We start from the raw sequence: 18,951 nt of genomic DNA on the forward strand, positions 1-18,951 counted from the left end.
AGACAAGACGAATAAGAAACCTCTGATAGATAACATGAGGATCAACGCAAAAAAATTACAAAACAACAACAATGTACATCTGAATGAACATATGACAGAGATATCACCACTTACTGGCAAACTAAGAAACCTATCACCAGTTCTGAAAACCAGCAAACTCAATTGATGTGATCTCAATAATGTTGTAGTAACAAGGTTCGTTGAGACTTGTGAAGGAAGATATTTTTAGACTTAATTTTTATAAATAAAAATATAGCAAACTCAAATAAAGTGATATCAAGATATTGGGAATAACCAAGACACTAGAATCCACTATTATACATGAATGAATGATGTCAAATATTTCATAACTCTAATTAGCCTTTTAATCCTTTATTTCTTAATTCACAAATAATCAAACATATTCTCAAAAATGAATTGTATCCCCTAAGCAGAGATTATCTAAACAAAGCATAACCTATCTAATTGAATCACAGCTAATGAAGAAAATTATGTAAACAATTAAAAAAACTCTGAAAAGCAGTGATTGAGTGAATTATAATTAAATATTAGAGAAAATGAAATAGTTACCCATTATTCATGTGTGAATAGCTTCATCACGCGAGAATTTAGCCTCTCATCATGTTGTTGGAAACACGCTTAAAAATCATTATTATTGCTCAAAGGGTGTTTACAAATGATGAAAATGGAGAAATAATTCAAAATCGGATTTGTAACAATTATATTTGTTACAAACCAAAAAAAAAAAAAAACGATATAGAGGATGTGTCACTGTTACTGTTGCTCTAAGACCCACGACTCTGTGTCGCAAACGCTATAGCAAATAAGTCTGCCTCTGATGTACGACCCTCGGCTGTGAGTCGTTGTTACCGTTGGAAAACGACGGTCTTGAATGGTCCGTTCTTCGTCTTCTTCAATGGCAGCAGCAGCAGGTCTCTCTGCAACTTGGTGTTTCGACTCTGTGGTGCTCTATTTGTCTCCCAAACTCTCTGTCCCCCTTCTCTATAAACCCAAAACCTTTTTCTACTCGACAGGTTCTGAAATCTGCAAGAAATCTTCATTAGTCGTCCTCCTTCACACGCTGCCATAATGAGAATATTTTCTTTCCTTTTACACTGGATTGTTTCTCTGTCACGATGATTTTTTCGATATCTACACAATCAACACAATATTTCACATCCTAGCTGGAGTAAAACTCTGTTAGGACACACGCTATCCTCAAATATGCACAGGAAATCCCAAGAATATCTCCCACCCACTCGTGAATATCTCCCTCCTCTGATTTGCATGTTGACACGATTTTTTCCTTTTTTATCGAATTGAAAACACTTTACCAATCCTGTTTTGATATAACAGGCTGGTATATAACCAAACCAAGCAACAAATCCGGCCAGATTATCATGCAGAATCCGACCAAAAATCCCGTAAATATCCACTCCTCTGTCTTGCTCCCAACGGATTATCTAGCCACTTTTAACTGATTCCAAAGCCCATACCAAGCCTGTTAGGACAAGTCACGTCATATCAACAAATTTCAGCCATTGACTCTCAAGAAATCACGTCCAAATGGTGAACCCTAATTCTAACAGTTCACTGCTCCGTTTTCCCGCCAATTTTTATTTTTCAAATGAAGAAGGTGAGGTGCCCTTATCCAACGTCCTGGGTGCCGAGTAACAAATTGATGCGATGGAAAAATGGGCTACACATAGTCGTGGGTGACACATAGCAAAAGTGGGGGTCCGTATAGCAAATGTCCTCCGGGATGCTTCGAGCAACTTTTCGAGCCGAATTTTCCAACAATATTTATTTCCAAAAAATACCTACAAACACACAAAATACTTTAATAAGGACAAAAACGAGTATTAACAATACGAAACATTAAGGACAAAGTAGACACAAAAATGCGTCTATCATCAATCCAAGAAACCTATCACCAGTTCAAAAAAACAAAGAAACAAAATTAAGTTCTTATCAACAATCTGTCAATAACAAACAAGAAATTAAAATCTTCAAAATAAAATGATGAAAAAAGAAGAAACCTCTTTAAATGGAATAACTAAGCCAAAAAAATTCCAAAGCACACAACAACGTAAGAATAACAAAAGCAAAACGAACGAATTTTATATCCTGATTTCTTCATACAACTGATTTAAGATCTGAAGAAGAAGATAAACTTTTTCTCAACACCCAACTATAAACCGATTAGCTCTAATCTATTGACAACGGGGGGGATTTTGGAGCTCGATTTTAAGTTAAATTCTCAACCTAATTTGAGACTTTGGTGAAATTTAGTGTTAAATCAACTCATACTTGTGGGAGGTTATGGAAAAACAATAGCCCGGTTACAGATATATGGTTAATATGGTGCAGTGATCGGTGGGTCGGTGCTTAGCCATGTTCAGATTTACATAAACATGGCACTATAGGTGGCTAGTTACTTTGCGCACCCAATGGAAAATTAGTGATGCGCGTATAAAATATTTGACGGATTTATTCTGTTATTTAGTGGTTCATCGTTAAATCACACACCTAGTAAATTACCACGTTTGAGAATAACGGTTTTTTATGTTAAATGATGGGTCCCACTATTTTTCACGTTATATGACGGGATTTGTTTGTATTATCTTATTCACGTGATTAATCTGTCATTTAAAAGCGTGATTAACAGCCATTTCTGAACTAGTGTATCCTTCTGGTTGGATCATGTAAATGTCCTCTTCAAGATTGCCATTCAGAAGGGCAGTCTTGACGTCCATTTGCCAAATATCATAGTCAAAATGAGCTGCAATGGACAAGAGTATTCTAATGGACTTAAGCATTTCTACTGGCGAAAAAGTATCCTCGTAATCGATTCTCTCTTTCTGAGTGTACCCTTTCGCCACCAGCCTAGCTTTAAAGGTTTCAACCTTACCATCTGGTTCTCTTTTCTTCTTGTAAATCCATTTACACCCAATGGGTTTAATATTAGGTGGTAGATCTACAATACTCCAGACTCCATTATAATGCATGGATTCTATTTCAGTATCCATACCGGACAGCCATTTTCTCGATTCAGGGTCATTTACTGCCTCGCTATAATTAGTAGGATCTGAATCCTGCTCATCTAGGATAACTTGAAAATTTTCTCCAAAGAACTGAGCATACTTAGGATTTCGTCTCCTTGGTCTAGTACTTCAATGAGGCTGATGTGGTTGAGCAACAACCGTATGTTCAACTTGTTGTTCCGGTTGTCCTACAACTGGCGGTTGAACTTATGGTTCAACTTCAGGTTGAGGATGTACTACTTCTTCATCCATATGAAGACCCGGATCAACTAATGGTTCATCAAAGATCGGAGGATCCTGCTGAACTATTGGTTGTTGCACAACTACTAGTGTATTTGTATGTATATTACTACTAGCTTGTTCATAAAATTCAGGAATGTCAAAAGTTGTTAGTCGCAAATTGGAGCAGTTTTGTTAGATACTTCATTAGTTACTGGAAGTGAACTAGAATTATTACTAACTCCCACTGAACAACTTTCACACAACTCTTCAAGCACAACTTTACTTCCAGGCTTATAGTCCATCATATAATCGTCTTGAAGAAACATTGCATTAGTACTTACTACCAACTTTTGCTCTTTCGGAATATAAATAGACCAGCTCTAATACCTATTGGATAACCTAAAAACAAGCAAACTTCTGACCTTGATTCTAGTTTACTAGAATTTTCTTTTAGCACATGTGCAGGACAACCCCAAATTCTTAAATGTCGTAGACTTGGCTTACGCCCAGACCACAGCTCTCAGGGTGTCTTAGGAACTTCCTAACTAGGTACCAAATTCAGAATATATGATGTTGTTTCTAAGGTTAATCCCCAAAAAGATACAGGTAATGTAGTATAACTCATCATGGACCTTACCATCTCTCGTAAAGTTCTATTCCTTCTCTCTGCCACACCATTTTGTTGTGGTGTTCCAGGTGCAGCTAATTGGGATACAATCCCATGTTCTACTAAGTATGCACCAAACATAGTTGAAAGATACTCTCCACCTCGATCTGATCGAATGGCTTTCAATTTCTTTCTTGTTTGGTTTTCGACCTCTGCCTTATATTCTTTGAACTTTTCAAAAGAATCAGACTTATGATGCATAAGGTAGATGTAGCCATATCTAGAATAATTATCAGTGAAAGTGATGAAATACTCATAGCCACCTCTATCTCTAACATTCATCGGTCCACATACATCAGTGTGCGCTAATTCTAATATTTCATTGTCTCTAACACCTTTCCCTGTAAAGGGTGTCTTGCTCATTTTACCTTCCAAACAGGACTCACAAACTGACCATGGTTCAATTTCTAACGAATCCAGAGATCCATTTTGAACCAAACGTTTGATCCTGTTAAGATTGATATGACCAAGCCTTAGATGCCATAAGTATGTAGCATTAGTAGAAGGACTTTTTCTTTTAAGAGTGTTAACAGATGGTATACATTCATTATTTAAAACACAAGGAACAATAGGAGAAATAAGATATAAACCATGCGCCAACACACCAGTAAAAATAACTCAATTGTCTTGTATTATTAAAACCTTAAAAGAATCAAATTTAATTGTCGAACCATCTCTAATGAGACAAGACACTGAAAAAATTTCCACCTAATGTCTGGCACATATAAACAATCTTTCAAAACTAAAACCTTATTCTCATTGTTACTACTACTAAGACGAAATCTTCCTACGGCTACGGCTGTAATACCCCGATATTTGGCAGTGGTTGGCCGAATGGAATATAAGTAATGGTTTGTCCTTTCCTAACACCGAGGCCTTTTCAGCACAATTGGCTCCAGAATTGGCAGAAAACTCTGCAGTTAAGTGTGCTCGAGCGGGAGTAATCCAGGGATGGGTGATCATCCGGGAAGTTTCTGCTGGATTACCTCAGCGATGCCCGTTGAAAAACCCCACACTGCCGGATGGCCGTAGTGGCTAAGTGGGGACGGTATCGGTGGAGGGACGGGTCATTACAAATGGTATCAGAGCCGATGACGGGTCACCTGCCGAGGGTGGGAAAGTATGCTGGCAGGATTGGTCCAGGTGCTTCTCATGAGGGGCAGGGAAAGCCAGAGATCTTGGCTTGCAAATATATTCTGGAGCCGAGGACGGCTCCAATTTAAGGTGGTGGTATTGTAATACCCCGATATTTGGCAGTGGTTGGCCGAATGGAATATAAGTAATGGTTTTTCCTTTCCTAACACCGAGGCCTTTTCAGCACAATTGACTCCAGAGTTGGCAGAAAACTCTGCAGTTAAGCGTGCTCGGGCGGGAGTAATCCAAGGATGGGTGACCATCCAGGAAATTTCTGCTGAATTACCGCAGCGATGCCCGTTGAAAAACCCCACACTGTCGGATGACCGTAGTGGCTAAGTGGGGACAGTATCGGTGGAGGGACGGGTCATTACAACGACAACAACTCTTGCATTCGAACCTAGGCTCAGATAAATTTCTCCTTTACTTAGTTGTCTGGTTTTCTGAAACCCATGCAATGAATTGCATACATGATTAGTGGCTCCAGAATCTATACACCAACTGTTTGATGTATAAGTGGCAACATTTGCCTCAACAACTAAGGATTCAAAATTACATTCTGATTTCTTCTTATCTAAGTACTCCGTGCAGTTGCGCTTCCAATGACCAGGCTTGTTGCAGTGGAAACACTTTCTTTTTGCAACACTTTCTCCCTTGTTCTTTTTAACACCCAAAGCATGGTTCGCTGGAGGGGTTGTTATCTGACCTTTCTTCTTAGGATTCTTTCGCTTAGGTTTGCGCTTAGAATCCTCCGTTAAGTTAACACTTACAGTTGCCTTTTTATTGTGCAAAATTCCTTCCGCAGTTTGCAATTGGTTAAGTAACTCCAGAAGAGTTAAAACCATCTTATTCATGGTGACATTCAACTTGAAATGTGCAAACGAACTGGGAAGGGAATTGAGAACAATGTCAACTTTCATATCAGCATCGATAGTTGACCCAAGGGTTTAACTTTCATATCAGCATCGATAGTTGACCCAAGGGTTTCAAGTTCGTTAAACAGAGACATCATCAGAATGACGTGCTCACGAACTTGAGTTACGTCTTGCATCTTAGTGTTCATTAGCTTTCTAGTCGCTTCCGCTTTAGTGGGACGACTGTGTTCAGAAAACATCTCTTTTAAACCATTAATGATCTCAGCAGCTTTCTCAAAGCCCTCATACTGGTGCTGCAATACATTGGAAATTGAAGCCATGATATAGCACTTGGCCATATCATTAGCCTTTTTCCACCTAGCATGCTCACCTACTGTGGCTTCAAGTTCAGGGAGTACAGGTTCTGACCCACTAAGAAAAACTTGTAATCTTGTACAGTGAGTACAATATCCAAGTTTCTTTTCCAATCAACATAGTTGGGACCGGTTAACTGGTTTTGTTTCAAGATAATCTGTAAGGGACTAAGGCTCGACATCGACATAAAAGCATGCATTACAAATAAATCGTAGTGAGATAAAATAGTTCTTGAAAATCGAAAACAAAATTAAAAAAATTCATTTATCGTAACTCCCTAGTATTACGATAAACATCGGATTCTCAAAACTTTACATACGTAATATTCCTTAGGGAATAAGTTGCATACATAGTTTTTCAGGTGAAATAACTTTCCAATGATTTAACAATCCTAGACATCTCATGTCATATTAAATCAACAATCCGATAAATTCGGCCTCTAAAATAAATATTTGTTTCCTTAGGAAAATCAAATTACTTATTTTGAGTTAAGCGTAACCCATAGACAATTTTCAGAAACTACATAAACTGAATTGTCTCCTTAGGGAGAACAAAACCGTTCATATAATCTGATTTTGTCCATGAAGGCCGCGGGATACGAAAATCTCTCTCCCACTTAAATTCTTAGACAAGGACAGTTTATGTTCACATATTCATATATAAACAAAACAATATTGCGATTATATGACTATCAATCTAATTAATCTAAGATGGTACTGTAGCTCATATATACGCCTAGGTACCAATAATAATCATGTAAACTTAACTTGAACAAATCACACATATTCAACAGTTTACATCATTACCGGAATCACCAAAATCACCATGTCATGTTACTGATATATGTTTGTGTAGGCTATCTAAGAAGGTAACTATATGTACTGTTTGTAGTGTGCCAAGACCCTTTAAAACTTGTTTTAATAAGCAGTACCAAAACTGTTTTGAACATAAATAAAACAAATTTTGGGTGTTCATTCACAAACAGTACAATTCCCAACTAAACCAGTCAAGGTTTCAAGTCCATTAATTCACAGGACAATGATTTTGAAAACTCTTTTCGCAAATCAAAATCCCTAATTTATACATCTCATGCATAATTAGACTAGACCCCGTATATCACCATGGTAGTTTCTTAATTCGGGCACAAACAAATTGGAAAACCATTCACATACAAAAATTTGCATCCATACAAAATTCAGCCAATACCCTTCTTAAATCAATCAAATAAATCATCAATAATCAACAACATCCACCAATTGATAAATCTAGGGTTCCATCAATTGATACACATTAAAAAATCCCTAATTTTTAATACCTATCATAACCTCTATCATGATAATTAAAATTGCAATTATTAACAACTAAACCTAGCTCTTGATTCCATTGTTAGGAATCGATCAAAAAACGCAGCGGAAATTGGTTTTAAAATTTTTCTATCAAAACCCAACTTTTAGTTTCACAGATGTTAATAGGAACAAAGAGGGATTAGGGATTTCGTGTACCTTTTTCACTAATCCAAATCTCCAAGAAGAACACCAAATTCCACTTTAAGCTTTATCTCCAAAACCACGGATTTGTGCTGTTACGGGAGGAAGAAGAAAAAGCTTTGCTGTAGCTTTTATGCTGGATACCGACACTTTCTTTATCACCACCAACTACTTATTACTTGATGGAAACTAATTGATGCCCTGAATCAAAAGCACCCACTGTAACTTGAAAGTGAAAGAAAAAGAAGCTACTGGCGAGAATAAGAGCTTCGTCTACTTTTGTCTACGGAGAAACCAAACGAAAGACAAAAGAAAAACAATTGCTTTTCTCACAATAAACTTATAGGTTTAAATACTTTCTCACAATAAACTTAATTGTATCCGGACGGGAAAAGAAGAAGGCTTGGATATCTTAGCTTTCGGTTTCCAAACTTTTCTAGCTTGCTCCCCTTTTCATATAAGGAGCTACCCTTCTTGTTCTCAAAAACCTTCTCCAAATACAATTATATCTTTTGGGCTATACGTAATTTTAGCTTTTCTTAATCGTATAGAATTTCTTGTGTCTCACACAATTCCAAATACGAGTAAGAAATTACAAGTCCTTCCACCAAAGACTTGTAATTGACAAACACTCTAAAATTACCTGTTTTAATAAAAGTAAAATTCTTCCTCTACTTTCTTACAATAAGTCCTTCCACTAATACCGGTATTCATAAATTATCATAAGTGTGTATAATTACACATCAGCTCTTATACAGAATTTACATTTCGATCCTTGATGCGCTTCTTATATTATTATTCTAATAATCACTTAAACAATTTAATTGACCATTGGCCAGTCTAGAATAATAATTCTTGCGCAATATTCCAAGGGAATACACATCCGAGGCAGATACCATACTAAATATACATATTCTTACTGCGCACTCACAACCATCCATCTTACCCAGGTATTGGATCCAAATGACCTCACTGCTTGGTAAAATAAGATAGTCGGAAATATACGTAAGGTATATACACATTCTCAGGATTAAGAGCTTATGTAAAGTAGTAACTTAGATCCATTCAACTAGCTGATAAATAATGAATAGAACCAACCGACTGGTTCGACAAAATCCAATTACATCAACCTACTAGATTTAGAAGTCTTCACTTCTATGATGAGATTTATCATAATACGTACGTATTCATCATAGCAAGTTATAATCTAAACAATGAACAAAATTCACATAAATTACGAACGAATAAATGTCACCAATATATTATATCTCCCACTGTATATATTACAACTATTATATTCGACCACATCTCACAAAACATGTTTAAAATGAACTGTTATTTAAAGTGTAATGTCAAACTATTGTTTTTGGGCATAATCCCAACAGTTTATACAGGTAAAAATTGATATATACAATAGCACAATACATATACCAAATCCCACAAAAAAGAAAATTATATATGGCATTCTGAAAAGGTAAATGAAATACGCTATCAAATGAGTTTCTTTTTTTTTTTTGGAGATTCATAACTTTATGTTGCTGCATCATGAGTCAACTTACAATAATAAACGTGACATCATAGTCAAGAAAATTATTATAAGTTGTTCAGACGTTTTGGAACTTTTGCCATTGTTTGGGAAAGGTGATCTTGTTTCAGTGTCAGTATTCTTGTTGCATGTGGAGTGGATTCTTGATTCAGTATTGCATGTTGATGTGTTCGTGCACAAATTCAGATTACCCGATACGCTACAAAGAAATTTATACTCAATAATACTTAAAAGATAAATAAAAATGAATCGATTAATACAAATTGCATACTTACTTCATCTTCAAATTGGAGTTGTGTGATAGAGATGAAGGTATTGTTCGAAAAAGTAGTTATCTGCTAGGTTTCTAAATGAATAAAAATAATGATTAAAAATTAATAACGGCCTTGTTTGGCAAAATTTATGATTATCTATTTATGATTATAAATAATCATAAATAGATAAATGATTTTAGTATAATCATTTTTATAATATATTTTCACAAACACCTTTCTCAAATAGTTGATTATCCTTGAAAAATGCTTGCGAAAAGGAGTGGAAAAAACAATGATCTATAATTTTTTATAAGTTCCCTAGTGTTTTTTTAACTCTCTTTTGATAGTTATAGAAAATAAGAAGAAAAAACTCAACTCAATTTTATTAAGAAAAAATAATTGATTATAATAATTTTTAAACAACTTTTTTCTTTTTTTGAAAATAATGGATTTTTTCAATTATGATTAAAATAATCAATTATTATAATGGTTACCAAACACATATACAATCCATTATGAACAATATAATGGATTATGGGCTGATAATCCATTATAATAATGGTTACCAAACAACAACATTTACCATGGTTGATTGTGTAGTATACAAAAAGTTGAAAGAAAATCTTGAACTTACAATTCTGTAGAATTTCTTGCATCAAACTGTTGTTGCCCAAATTTCTGCCAAATATATACAAAAATTTATGAAATTTTATATCGAAATCCAAAATATCGTCTTACGTACTGCAAATATCCTCATGACTAACATGGTCTCGAGGGCATCCATGGCACTAAAGTCTGGTAATCTTCCTGTTAATCCGAGATCATTGAGATACCTGTAAACGTGTACACCATCATCAAAATTTCATTATATTCATTGTAGTTGAATTATAATAGAATAGTGTTGCGCCCGTGCTTTGCACGGGCCTTGATTGTTTCTCACAATTATTTTTCATTTTTTATGTTATCTTTGCAGTACTAATTTCACTGAAGTTGAATTTATTATGCACCTTAATGAAAAAACAAATGAAGTTTTTAGAAACCACAACCAAAAAAACCATTTGCATTTTTTCTTTTTGATCAATTGTATTATTTCTTTGGCGTATATGGAATTAAACAACTGCACTTAAATAAGGGAAAACATTTACATATTACAAAAAATTGTGGTACTATTTATACATCTCGACCACTACATTTGTTTTCCTGGCTCTGGCGTACGTCAATAATCTGTTGTTTCGACCACGCATGAACTAATTATCAAGATGCCAACCATTCGATGCAATTCCAATTACCTAGCAGTCACATCCCTATAGCAGCTTCTCACACGGTAAGTAATATATAGTTACGATTCTCTCTTCCGCTTCATCTAGCGCCAACCCTTTTTCATAGCTCGCAACTGAAGGCGGCGTCCAAAAAGAGTAAACTAAAAGAGGGAGAAGACACCATGGTACCTCAACAGTTAGAGGGGACATTCATGCCGTCCTCGTTGCAACTAACTTCCGTATTGCTTATAATGCATAGACTTATTAGCTATTAGACAATCTTCGTCTTACATTTAGTTGTTGGTTACACTTAAAACTTAAATCTAATGCACTCTGCAAATCAGAACTAACATAAATCGGAATCAGAATCAACAAAAACTGAGCTCATAAAGAACTGAACATCAGAAATTGTTTACAAACTGCTCAAAATTAAGTCGTAACGACGGGACGACTGAGAAGGATCATTTTCAACAACTAATACGTATAAATGCAGTTGGCCAATACCTTGGTTTGATGTTGCAATCAACATCCAAACTATGTAAATGCTACAGAATAGAAAATGCTTCTCCCCACATCTCAGGATTTTGATCAAATATTTTGAAATTCACCTATTCACAACCACAAAAGCACTTATAAGATCGGTGACTGGATTATCATTAAACCTGGAACCGAAACATAAATCATGCAACAGATTTTGTTCATCAGTCAGCAAGGAGATCGATTATATATGTATACATCTGATTGCACTACTACTTATTCAGTTCCTACTAAATGCAAGTAGAGCCCAAAAATAGATTCGATGTGAACAATTACACGTTCCCGTCCATGCATACTGACCAAATGTTGTTTGAGTGACACCATCAACTCTTTCATAACTTCAATGCAACCTTGTGTTTCCACTTTAATGAAAATTTAAGGTTCTGCATTGTGAGTTCTCCCAATAAAACCTTTGGGTACTAAAAATAATTTTATGCAGAAACTTCTTATAACTTCCTACGCAAAGAAATTTAAGGTAATGAACATTTTGAAAGTCGATTGATACAATTAGATATACTATTTGGAACCTTCCATAAAACAAAGGAAGGATATGACCAAAAGATTTTTCCAAGGAAAAATGGTAATACAAAAATATTTTTATGCATAAAATATAGTACTTAGTGTACGCCTCCGAAACTAAGATCCTGAAGGTTCCATCTTTTAGTTTTACTTTACGATTACCCATGGTCTGCAACGAAAGAATATGGAAGACCCATGATCTTTATGTACTCAATCTTTTGATCTTCAAAATTCTAATTTAGCGATCAGAAAAGAAAAAAACAGCTCCTCATTTTGTTAATCCCGAAGATAAAGGATGTTATATTATGCTCAAAGAAGTTGGGGTCCAGTGTATGGATCACCTTTACAAACTCCACAATCATTCCTTAAGCGTGAGTAAAGGAATGTTATCCCAATTAAAAGTAGTAGAATACTCTATGGAAGTCTATACATAAACCAAAAACACAGGGCACTGATCTTACCACAGAGTTGGGAAATCAGTTGTATATAGAAGAATCTAATCTCCAACCTTTCCGAACTTTCAATAATTTCATTGTAGCATCCAATGCACCATCCTAAGAAGTACCCAACCACAACAACATACTTTAGGGCTTTTTAAAAATCTTCAGTAATAAGACTATAAAACACTGAAACTTCCCAAAGTGAGAACAGTCAACATCTCAAATCGTTGAATGAATTATGGAAAGATACCTTCAAGCCTTATTTGAAATATACCAGTACCTAAAGAAATTGTCCTTAAAACTAAACATTAAAGGAGAATGAAAAGGAAAGCCACCTCCCGAAGGCCCTGAACACCAAATGATATGAGGTTAATGATCTTTCACGGGCTTGAAATCCAAGCAAAGACATGAACATCAATATTAGCAATAATAGCAAAGACCATTTATATACCTGGACGTTCTTACTGTGTTGCATACAGCTAATAAAACATTCCCCTCGATGCTAAGTAAGCATTCTAGCAAATACACTTATATCTTAAGCATCATTATTAATGTAATTATCATCACAGTAAATGTTCCCCTTACTTCTATATATTATCGCCTTGGTCATCATATTATGTACTCCTTCGTTATCATCAGTAACAAATGAAGAATTTCCGTTTTCCGACGTCTGCATTTATGATTCTCCTTTCTTTCAAAAGAAATTTCATTCTCCATCTGTCAAACAACAATTAAACTTCCTTCACAGTCAATACAAAGCAATATGGTGCACAAATGAAGATGAAATCAAGAATTTTTCATGAGAATATGAGAATCATGATAGGTGATTAACAGAAAGTATTAAATTCCAAGCTAAAAGCATAATCTAACCTCTGTGAACTTCTCCTTCATTTTTATCCTCTTCATTTAAGAATTTTTCATGAGAATCACGATAACCATTCCATCAAAAGCAAAAGCCCCTACATTTTCCCTTTCTCTTGAATTAAAAACAGATTTTCAAAATTGGGAGTTCTCAGGATCAAATGTACCTGGAACCCAATGTAATCTATAAACTGAAGCACCTAATTATATCAGATCTACTCTACTTATGGTTCAATCTTTTGATCCGAGATCCCATTCTATGAGCTATAAACAAAAAACAATATCGAGAATAAGGAAGGTTGTTCTAATTGTGCATCAATGCCACACAACTGTTGATTAAAATTTCATTTAAAAAAAATAGACAATGAGTTAAAAGATTTGTATTTCATTGAAACCAATCAATATTTTTAAGCATATGTACATCTTTCACAAAATCAATATAGTTGTCAACAAAAAGAGAATGTACCTATCTTAGATATGCCCTTTATTAATTATGTTTGGCTTTCGTTCTGATTTCCTCCATTATTGCTGATACATGTCATCAACTGCAATATATGAATGAACATACAAAGAACCCAAAGTTATCTAAACTCAAATCAGCAGAGAAATCTCTGGATTCGACAATCCGGAGATTGAAATCAGAAGATATTAAATATATTTTACAGAAACACTAATAACAATTGAAATCCCTAGCTGTAAAATGTAGCAAGAGAAATAATAAATAATAGGGTCGGTGTTTACCAACAGATGTTAGGATTTTGTTGTTTACGGAGAGCAAAGGAAAATCGTAACTGCAAACATAAAACAATAGGGTTAAGAGACACAAAAGAGTTAAGGTTTTGGCTTATCATATGTCCAGCAAAAAAGAAAAAAACATACCTGCAATTAAAAAAAAAGACAAAAAAAAATCAAACAGGGGAACGAAGTTAAGAGTCGGATGGAGAAAAAAGAAGAGGCAGTAGGGAAACTAATGTGATATTAACCTTGTACGTTTTATCCATTCTTCAAGTATTGGTTTTTTTGATTATATAAGGTTTTAGGGAAGAGAATAGAGCCACAAAAGGGAAGAGTAATCAATGGGAGTAGAGATGTAAAAAAGAGATCGATTAGAATTAGGGTTTTGGTTTGGAAGAAGCTATACTCTTGTATTGATCACCTATCCATTTCGTTGGCCAAAAATAACCGAAAATATTTCAAAACCCTCGAATCTCATTGGTCGGGGGCCAAAAGCTCTAGAATTGAAGCTTTTGGCCTAACTTTCAATGTGAGGCCAACAATTTCTACTCATATACGGGAGTAGAGGCTGTTGTGCTTCTGTGTGGAAGGGAGTTGTAACAATGAACAGCTGGGTAGGGGACTAAGATCCTCCAAGAAAAAGAAGAAATAACTTTGCAGTTCTTGTAGAGTGTTGTACTTTTTTTTTGCTTTTAGACTTTTCGTTTATCTTGTAAGCAGCGCTGCTTTGTAGATTTTCTTGTTTTTCTGTTGGACTTTATCTCCTCGGCTATTTGTAGCACTTCCATGTGCATTTCCTTTCTGCACTCTTTATTTTTTTCAGTACAAGTTTTAACCTTTCTCCTCAAAAAAAAAAAAAAAAAAAAAAAAAAAAAAAAAAAAAAAGGAAGTTGAGACTGACATGAAAACTGTTGGATTCAGCCACCCTTGTAAGTAACAACTACATGCTTCGGATAAGAATCCTTTGTCGTGGAGATACAGAGGAAAGAAAGATAGCTTATGGAGGAAAGTTATTTTTGAGAAGTTTGATGTTGAAGATGCTTGGGTTCCTAAAGATTCGAAGAAAACTTATGGGTGGGGGTTATGGCGTGGTATTCTTAATCACTGGGAAGTCCTTAGAAATGGATCCAAGATAATAATAATAGGAAGGGGAAATAAAACAAAATTTTGGGATGATATATGGTGTCATGAAAAAACTCTTAAAAGAGTTGCTTGCGAAATAACGGAAAATGAGCTTTAACCTATCTTGTGTGGTAGTATATATCTTACCAGCATTGTTTTTGACCTTGTGACCACTACATTAGGTTGAGGAAACTACTGGATTATCCGTTACTGGCTCAGAGTCTCAGAATTGCGCAGTATCGCAAATATAGACAAAAACTATTTCATTTTTAACCAGGGCTAGCGGCTAGCCTATCAACTCAACTCAGCGGAAACCCATGAAAGAAAACAAAACATGATATCATAATATTTTCCATCCAACTTGTAATACATCTATACATGTAATATGCCTTCAAACTAGCTAGCACAGCACAACTCATACAAAGTTACAACAAACCCACAAAAGTTGCAATTGTAAATACACGAACCATTTGGTTTGATCAACCTACAATAATAAACCAGAAAACATAATCAAGAGTATTATTATTGGTTGTGCAAATGTCTTCGAACTTCTGCCTTTGTCGACTGGGGAAGGAATTGGTTCAGTATCAGTATTGCCGGTGCTTGGGGGAGGAGGAATTCTTGATTCGGGGTCAGTATTGCCAGTGCTTGGGGGAGGAATTCTTGATTCAGGGTCAGTATTGCATACCGACGTGGGAGTGCACAACAAGTTCGGATTACCAGTTGCGCTACACACAAACGAAAAAGAAGAAAAAAAAAACACTCAATTTTACATTAAAAGCTAAATAAAATGCATCGATTCGAATTGAACTAAAAATAAAATAAACTTACTTGAACTTCAAGTTGACATCATCTGATATTGATGAAGGTACTGTTCCGTTAAAGTTGTTATCTGCCAGATTTCTACAAGAATACAAATGATACTTAAAAGAAGTGACATTTACCTTTGTGTAACACAAAGAAAGTTAGAAAGATCTTTGAGCTTACAGTACTGTGAGTTCAGGGAATGTGCCAAGAAATTCCGGAATTTCTCGGGTCAAATTGTTGTTGCTCAAATTTCTGCGAAATATATACAAAAACTTAAGGAAGTTTACATCAAAATCAAAAAAAGAAAAAGAAAAATAGTCTTTGTACTACAAAACTTTTCATGACTCACATGGTTCTGAGAGCATCCATGGCACTAAAGTCTGGTAGAGTGCCTGTTAAGCCAAGGTCATTGAGATACCTGTAAAACAACCATCATCAAAATTCCTTATTATTCATGCTAGCGTGTCTGCAAGAAACTGGAAAACAAAAAGAGAATCGAGGCGGATGTGAAAATTGTCGTAGTCTAATTGTTGGCTTTCCCAAGTTTATCTGTAGGTTTCAACTTTTTTTTTCTAACATTGTATTTGGCGCGCTCGGCCCAATCAAGAAACAAGACTATAAATAGAAAGCAATGAATCAAGAAGTTATCCTTACAGTTCTGTAATTCTAGGAGAATCTGTATCATTATTACAAGCAACCCAATCCCAAGTGTATGGTGCAGGTAAACAAGGATCACCATTCCAATCTTCCAGCTGAGCGAAACTCTTTTGCAATAAACCCAATGCTTTCACTAATAAACAAATAAACACGAGTTCAGAAACTTGAATATATATTTGTGTTTGTTTTTTCTGTCCAAGAATTGTAAGGAAAAAGAGAGTGAATTACCATCGTTTGAATTGGTTCCTTGAGCTAATTTATCACCGATGATAAACTCTTCAAGGGCATTGATTAGTGGAGGAAGTGTTGAATCATTTGTCCGTAAAAGATTAATTGAAAATGAAGAGTTGAAAATAGTCACATTGAGAATGTGAACCTCCAATGTGCGTCCGTAAGGTGGAATCACAGGGTTTTTAGGAGCAATAAAACTATTATCTTGTTTATTGTTAACTACTATATCAAATGATCGTTTCTGAGTAGAATTTAGTTTGATCACTTCTGAGAAATATGCATTGAAATGTAAACGAAATTGATGATTTCTAGTGGGGCTATAAAATATGTCGTGGGATGAATTCAATGGCAATAATGTTGTCCTTAATACCGCTTTCGGAGGTTTATCTTCAACGTCAACTTTAATGGACGGCGAGTTACTTCTGACCCTAGTCACAGTACTAGTGTTATCTAGTGGCCCAAGTGAGCTCCAAATTCGATCGAAACTATCATCAGGGTACCTACACAATCACCAGGATTTGATGCACTGTTAGTAATTGTTTATGGATATCAAATTAGCCATTAACCCGAGCAAGGTTAATATGCATGTACTTGTACATACCTTATAGTTGTGTTGGTACCATAAGCAGTTCTCTCTGTGAAAAACAATGGAAAATCTGCAGGGATATAACCGTAAGCACCTGGATCCAAACTTCTTATTTCAAGAGCGGATATAAACGGAATATTATCCGGTTGTGTTTGAGCAAGACATACGTCTATATTGCTACTCTTGTTCAATGAAAATACCACTTCGTAATATATAATTCCATTTGTTGTTACAACTGATCCCCAGTTGTTCCCGTTGAATTGAAGACTGAAAGTTGGTGGATTTGATTTATTGTCGTAATTGCCGTAATAGAAACTAGCTCGAACAAGGACTCGTGCAACCGTAATATTGCTATCTTTGGTTTTACTTTCAATGTCTATTGAATAACAATTCTTTTTTCGAGCTGGGAATGCTCTAAGAGTGCTCATAGCACGAGAATCCCAACCAGATATATTTGGTGGTGCAACATTGACTTTATGAGTTTTTCCTGTTTTTATGTAAGGACCGTCTCCGACCCATACGATCGAATTATTATCCGTACGAGATTTCAATGAAGATGAACCACAATCTATGCTCAAAAAAACTGTAATTGCAACAACATAATGTCAAAATTCAATGAGCTATTAACGGAAGAACAATTTTGTAACCAAATAAAGTGTGATCTTGTTACAAGAGATAAAGAATGCTTACCTTTTGCATATACCGGTACAAGGACAAAAAGACATGATAGATGTGCAAAGACTAAAAGAAGAAGAAGATTAAGAGGTAAGGAGATATTCATGTTTCTATCCTTAAGAAGCAGGGAAGTTGGAGGGGGGAGCTTATATAACATTTCCACTGAGACTTGTTCAATGGCATATTGAATTTTTCAAGTGGTAACTTCTCCTGAGATGATTTGTGATTCTGGATAACCACGGCCAAGTCTTGGTATACCAACATCACCTTTGCTTTGACTGCTATAAACAATTATAAAGCCCCAAATTTATAATTTTATATTCTGGATATTCTGGTTTTTTGGTTTAAAATTTGTGCACCACCAGACAAACCATTGACTACTTCCTAGCCTATCCAGTAATCAAGTGGTGTACTGGGTTTTAGTAATCACTGTCCGGAAGAAGTTTCGTTGAATTGATCTTGCCCTTTCCAGATTGATTAAATAAATTGGACTAAATCAACTTTCTCTTAAATCCAGTGGTGTTGATTGGAGTAATCTCTACGTAAAGAAATTTTGGTTTCTTTGTTTAGACAAGTATTACAGTAGGTGCATTTTGTCAACCAAATGCCAAGTAATATTTTCCGCCAACTAATTTTAGTGCCTGAAGTAATTTTGGGTACAAACAGTCCTCTAATACTTCTTAAAGAATTGGGACAAAAATAATAGTACTGTTTGAACCAAAAATTACTTTTAGATATTAAAAACGGTGATTTGATGATGATAATGTGAAATTAGGGTTAGAAAAAGCATCGAAGAAGAATAAAAGGGACACAAACTTAACATTGTTCGGCAAGTTGTGCCTACATCCATGGAGAAATCTGTTAGGATACTGACCCTAAACTCGTCATAAGCCTATGGGTAGAACTCAACTCGAAAACCGGTTGACTAAATGAAGGAAC

General features: G+C 35.3%; 1 protein-coding gene and 1 long non-coding RNA gene across 2 annotated transcripts; both read right to left on the reverse strand.

Annotated features, from left to right (window-relative positions):
- Positions 1–12,852: 12,852 nt before the first annotated feature.
- Positions 12,853–14,273, reverse strand: LOC113338201. The gene is made up of 4 exons (XR_003354672.1): positions 14,183–14,273; positions 13,941–13,990; positions 13,666–13,744; positions 12,853–13,055 (listed from the first exon to the last, which is right to left on the reverse strand). It is a non-coding gene; the product is annotated as an uncharacterized LOC113338201 (long non-coding RNA).
- A 1,101-nt stretch (positions 14,274–15,374) lies between these two features.
- Positions 15,375–18,165, reverse strand: LOC113318577 (probable LRR receptor-like serine/threonine-protein kinase At1g05700). Its single transcript, XM_026566760.1, has 8 exons — positions 18,028–18,165; positions 17,353–17,920; positions 16,749–17,251; positions 16,518–16,653; positions 16,213–16,281; positions 16,044–16,115; positions 15,888–15,959; positions 15,375–15,784 (listed from the first exon to the last, which is right to left on the reverse strand). The coding sequence occupies exons 1-8, from the start codon at positions 18,116–18,118 to the stop codon at positions 15,541–15,543; spliced, it is 1,755 nt and encodes a 584-aa protein (XP_026422545.1). The 5' UTR covers positions 18,119–18,165; the 3' UTR covers positions 15,375–15,540.
- Positions 18,166–18,951: the final 786 nt, after the last annotated feature.

Source organism: Papaver somniferum, chromosome 1, assembly GCF_003573695.1.
Source record: "Papaver somniferum cultivar HN1 chromosome 1, ASM357369v1, whole genome shotgun sequence".
Taxonomy (NCBI): domain Eukaryota; kingdom Viridiplantae; phylum Streptophyta; class Magnoliopsida; order Ranunculales; family Papaveraceae; genus Papaver; species Papaver somniferum.